The sequence below is a fragment of the Triticum aestivum genome, chromosome 5D (genome assembly GCF_018294505.1).
Source record: "Triticum aestivum cultivar Chinese Spring chromosome 5D, IWGSC CS RefSeq v2.1, whole genome shotgun sequence".
Taxonomy (NCBI): Eukaryota; Viridiplantae; Streptophyta; class Magnoliopsida; order Poales; family Poaceae; genus Triticum; species Triticum aestivum.
The window spans coordinates 547956663-547962718 of NC_057808.1; the positions used below are offsets into that span (position 1 = coordinate 547956663).

Here is a 6056-nt window from a genome sequence, read left to right on the forward strand (position 1 = left end):
ATCCGACACATTTTCTACTGTGTGGTGCAATGTGATCCATCTCTGGATATAATCCCTCAAGGTCTCATTCGGTTTCTGCACACATGACTACAACTCTATCAACCCCGCTGGTCGTTTGCATGTACCTTCAAAGGTTCTAACAAACACTCGGGCAAGTTCCTCCCAACTATATATGCTGCCAGGTGCTAACTGATTCAACCACGCTCTGGCCGAGCCTTCCAACATCAGAGGAAGGTGCTTCATGGCCACTTCATCATTGCCGCCACCGATCTGTACAGCCACTCGGTAGTCCTCAAGCCAAGTGTCAGGCTTGGACTCACCAGTGAACTTGCTGACTCCAGTCGCCAACCTGAAGTTGGGAGGAATCACTGCTGCTCTGATGGCTCTGCTGAAACACTCGGGACCTGAAACATGCACTCTGCTGCCAGTCGGATAATCTCTATCATGGCCCTCTCTGAGTGTCGTGTTCCTGTCAACCAGACCTTGAACGAGAATAGATCTCGCATCAAAGCCCGGTTCTCCGGGGTCGACCGGAATTCTTCGTCCGCCACTGTGAGGGCGTCTATCATCGTGCTGCCGAGGCACATATGACCCACTCCTCGGGGAAGGTGTGGGCACTCGACGGCGGTCATCATGGTCGAGTCGGTGATCATACTGCTCACGGTTTCTGTACTGATCTCGCCGGTCTCCACGTCGCTCACGCCTCGGAGGCGATCTTGGGCTGTGAGCCGACTGAACTGTGTCTGCCATCACAGATCTGCTGTGAATCCTATTCCGCGACTGAGATACCGCTGTGTTCTGCTCTCCCGCTGCCCCGAGTACAGCTCGAATCTGCATCAAACCTCTGCCAACCTCCGACTGGGAAGGCTGAATCGACTCTGCTATTCGGGCTGCAGCTGTGAGATTCTGAATCGGAGTTCGGTATACCTGAGTTGGAGGCGGAAAAAGCTGTCGTCGACTGGATTCAGGAACCCGCTGCCGAACACGCTCGTCGAGTGCGTGCTGGAGGTTCTCCAGTCGAGTGCGCTCAGCCAAGTTGGCCAGGCGCACCTCCTCTAAGGCCCGGGCCTCAGGGGTTTCTCCAACGATAGGAGTGTGAAATGCATCCATGTTACGGCGGCGAAGCTCTTCCCTCTGCTGCGAAGAGAGGGACTCGGGGCGGTACTCCTCGTGGACGCGGGGGAAGCCAGGAGGACTGCGTGGTCCGTTGACCATCAGGACTTCCGCCGCGGGGTGACTGCTGTCGCACTCGGATACAGTCTCGATGAAGCCAGTCGAACAGACCGTAGAGAGTTTCGTCAGGCTCGATTGCCGCGACTTGCGGGGTGGCCGATTGGCGGGCCACCGCATGCCTCACCCACCGCTTGAGCCGCGACCGACCGGAACGCTTGCGCCGGCGAACAGCGGGGAGCGAGGACGCCACAGGAGCCGACCAATACTGAGTCGACGGCTGCCGAAGAAGGACGCCGCGGACGCACGCGCGAAAGTGCGTTGCCCCGCGGACAGGGAGCGCCTCGACGTCGAGTGGAGCCAAGCGGAGTCGTCGGCGACGAACACGAGCGCGCCGAGATGAATCTCGCGGCCCTCGGCCAATCCTCCGCCAGAAACCATGATGATGGGGATCGAAAAAATTGTAACTTCTCCAACAAGTCACTAAGACACCCGCCCCACGGTGGCGCCAACTGTCGTGGGTCTAAGACTGACAGTAGAATGGGGGGTAGGTATGAGGAGGCAAGATCCTAGCTATGGCGAAGTTATACACGCGAGTTTTACGAGTTCAGGCCCTTCGCGGAGGAAGTAACGGCCCTACGTCTCGGAGCCCGGAGGCGGTCGACTGGATTATGCGCGTGTGAGTTACAGGGGGTGCGAACCCTTGTCCCATATGAGGGGGTGGCTTATATAGAGTGCGCCAAGACCCTAGCTCCCCTCCGTTGCACAGGGTTCAATGCTCATAAAGAGTAAGCGTTATAGGTAACGTCCGCAATAAAGTGTTATAAATGGTAATTAAGTCTATGAGTAAACGCCCGACCGTTGCTGTGTAGAGTGACTTTAGATCTTCTGTATGTCGAGTGGTTTCTGTGACGGTCGAGTGACATTGATTCTTCCGAGTGGAATGTCTCTGGTCGAGTGGATGATGGTACCCTTCGAATGCTTCTGTCTTTAGTGTGATGCCCTTGGAGAGGGTGTCTAGGTCAGGCCTATGACCCTACCCTAGGTACATGGCTTCATCAGTGAGCGAACAGGAGGCTGGTGGAGGGGGGCAGAGGGGGCGGGCGGGACGGGTTGGGGCGCGCGCTCCGGCGGCAGGAGGAGGCTAGAGTGGCGGCGGCGGCGGGGGAAACCCTAGCGGAAGCGGGAGGGAGCGGGATGTCTAATTTTGGCCAGGACATGAGTTTGTGGAGTGAGGAACCCGCGGGGTATCCCTGCTGTTGCCGCCTCTGGTTGTTCATCTTGGTCGCCTTGCCTTCTGCCACATCTCCACCTCTGGAGCAGAAGCCTTAAGGATAGATTAGCTCCTTGTTATATACTCCCTCCCTCCGTCTAAACTAGTGTTAAAAAAATATCTTACACTATGGGACCGAGGGAGTACAAATTTACAAGCAGATTTTGTGTGGCCATTTATTTTCTCAAATCTAGGTTTTCCTTGTTTCTTTCCAATTTTATAATGTATATGGCTAGTCTAAATCACTAAAGTGAGCATAGCAGGGTCGTTCATGTGAAGACGTGGATTGGTTTCTCTTGATATTTGTCGAGGCGACCTCTTGGTATCTTGGAGCATGCACATGGTGCCCCCCTTCTTCCCCTGGGATAATTTGATTCAGCAACACTTCGCTTATTTCAGGACGCATGGTTATCCTGTGGTGCTTAGTCATCCAAGTTATGGATGCACAAGTCAACCAATTATTATTGTGCAAGGAGTAACCATTACTCCGATAATCCACTTCTGAGCCCAGGCTTATCTGCACCAGCGCTGAAGAAACAAATTCAGTTTCTTATCAACTTGGTTCTATATTTGTTGATGGTCTTATCCAGGACGCTATATGGCTACATGGTGCATCATCAAGTGTGTGCTTTGTGCTAATTTTCTTCATTTCTTTTGCTTCCACAACTTCCTTCATTTTTAATGGCATCCAATGAGGAGGAAAAGACATACATGATCATATTGTCAGAGACGTTATTTTTCTATGGTCCGTAGCAATGGCCGGATATTCTTCTATTTCGTAGCCACCCACGAATTTCAGTCGACATGCCTGAAAATCAAGTTTGGCAGCTGGCAGTTGTGGGCACGGACTAGTACTTCCAACGCATGGCCACCCACGAATTCAGTCGACGGACAGCACCGTGTACCATATCTAGCACCACTTATTGTTTTTGAGCCACACGTGTAGGAGTATAAGATACGATGCACCACCCAAACAGTTTTTGAGCCAAGCTAGAGCGTTGTCGTGTCACTCGACCAAAGCCTCCTGCACCCCAAAATTATTTCCTGCTGAGCTCTCCCGTCTGTGTACCCATAGTTACATATACCAGTATACCACCATGGCGAAATGTTGGCTGCTGCTCCTCTTATTGGCGTTTATCTTGCCCACTGCGCGCGCGGCATGGTGCCATCCGACGACCTCCGCGCGTTGCGGGGCTTTGCCGGGAACCTCAGCGGCGGGGGTGTCCTTCTTCGAGCCGCGTGGCGCGGCACTTCGTGCTGCAGCTGGGAAGGTGTGGGTTGTGATGGTGCCAGCGGCCGTGTCACGGCACTACGGCTCCCCGGGCATGACCTTGCGGGGCCCATCCCAGGAGCCTCCCTGGCGGGCCTCACGCGGCTGGAGGAGCTTTTTCTCGGCTCCAACTCTTTCACGGGATCACTTCCTGAGGCGCTCTTCGGCCTCGTTGGGCTGCAGAACCTCTCACTCGAATCCAACGAGCTCACTGGCCAGCTGAGCTCGCGCCTCCACAAGCTTAAGGTCCTCACCTTGCTAGACTTGTCCATCAACCGCTTCTCCGGCCGCCTCCCAGATGATGTGTTGTGTGACCTTACGTCACTAGAGCATTTGGTCATGCACTCCAACAACTTCTTTGGATCATTGCCGCCATCCCTATCGTCACTGTCATCTCTCCGTGAGCTCAGCCTCCGGAACAACTCCTTGTCTGGTCCGCTTGCCCGTGTCAATTTCTCTGGCATGCCACTTCTTGCTTCGGTTGACTTTGCCGCAAACTACCTCAATGGGTCACTCCCGACTAGCCTCGCGGATTGCAACGTACTCAAGTCGCTCAGCCTTGCCAGCAACCAACTGGTTGGCACCATTCCATTGTGGATTGGTGAACTTGACCACCTTCACTACCTGGATCTCTCAGATAATTCATTGGTTGGCGAGGTACCCAAGGGATTGACACTGCTCAAGGGTCTCACCGCCGCTGATCATTCACCGGGTATGGCTTTCACTAACATGTCATTTTATGTGAAGTGTCATAGAAGAACACTGCAACAACAAAAACCAAATGTCATAACTGGGACCAACAACTTTGTCAAATCTGGGGAGGGCAATGTTGTATCTGGGAATGACAACACTGTTGTATCTGGTGACAGCAACACCGTATCTGGGAGCGATAATACTGTCACATCTGGGGACAAGAATGTCCTAACTGGTAGCAACCATGTTGTATCTCGGAGCAACAATGTTGTATCTAAAAACGACCATGTCGTAAATGGGAATGGCAATACCGTATCCGGGGGGAACAATAAGGTAACCGGCAACAACAATGTTGTATCTTGGAGTGACCACGTCGTATATGGGAACGACAGAGTCGTAACTGGAGGTTAATGATCTGTTAGTGGGTTGATTATGTCTTCCCTGACAGAGCTCACATGTCCTTGTCCAAGTTCAGTGTGGCCCGCAATCACTTATTGGGGCCAATCATAGTTTGTAACTTCATGGATATAGCATACCGTTTCCTACTCAAAATAAAAATTTCCCTGTAATATCTACAAAACTTTTACATAAATGTTGACCTGAACAGCAACGATGGCCTGCAACTGATGTAGACCAAGCGTGTTTCCGTATGTACCGCTTTGCATGGTGGATGTCTAGATGTGGTGATTTTCTATCCCCTTCTCTGTGTTATGTGACGCTTTCTTATTTTTGCTGACTGGGCTATGAATCATATACCCATCAATGTCAAATTTCAATGTTAGATGGAGTAGCAAATTACAACTACTTAATGCCAGCTAGTTGTACACTTATGTAGTGCAAGTTTCAATGTTACACGCATCAATGTCAAATGTTTGGATGAAGGTATTGTTGGAAATATGCCCTGGAGGCGATATTAAATGTATTATTGTATTTCCATGTTCGTAATTAAGTTTATATTATGTGCCTTAATTGCATTGACTCTTGAATATGAGATTTGGATGAAACTCATTGCATGTGTGGAAACATAAATAACAATATGATCCCTAGGCATGCCTCTACAAGCTCATGCATTGACGATGATCTTGTTTTCCTGATCATGGCCATTGTTACGATACTATGAGAACACCTTGTTATCAGAACAATGGAGTTGGGTAGTTTTATTCCTGCGAGAGGTCACATTGTTACTATGTTCTTGGTGTTTTCATATAAAGCGTTAACATTTACGTAGTTCCTTAGACCATGAGATATTGTATGCTAACATACTGGATAGTTACTTTGGGGTTACCGAATGTCACTTCGTAACTAGATGTTAATAAAAGTAACTTACGGGTATACCAGAAATGTATGTCTCAGTATCGATAGCTCAAGACTGAGATTTCCTCAAACGATAGAGAGATACTCTATAGGCCCACTCGGTATTACGGTATCATTATCGTTTGGCTAGACACATGTGTTAAGATCACGGGATACCAGAATATAGATATACGAGTAAAGAGAACAAATCGGTAACAAGGATAAATGGTATAGTGATCAAAGCGTCGATGACGAGGATACTGATAATATCTCACCTTGGTTTTGTAAGGTATCGTGAAGCAAAGGGAATGGTATTCGGGAACAAAAGGTTCACTCGAGAACTTCGTAAATAGGCGA

General features: G+C 50.2%; 1 protein-coding gene across 1 annotated transcript; it reads left to right on the forward strand.

Moving 5' to 3' along the window:
* The first annotated feature begins 3446 nt into the window (after positions 1–3446).
* On the forward strand, positions 3447–5131 carry LOC123126137 (phytosulfokine receptor 1-like). Its single transcript, XM_044546530.1, has one exon. The coding sequence runs from the start codon at positions 3549–3551 to the stop codon at positions 4815–4817; it is 1269 nt and encodes a 422-aa protein (XP_044402465.1). The 5' UTR covers positions 3447–3548; the 3' UTR covers positions 4818–5131.
* The last annotated feature ends 925 nt before the right edge of the window (positions 5132–6056 follow it).

Bases quoted from the DNA above. Each gene is read 5' to 3' on its own strand.
- LOC123126137 (XM_044546530.1), top strand. From the start codon at position 3,549: ATGTTGGCTGCTGCTCCTCTTATTGGCGTTTATCTTGCCCACTGCGCG.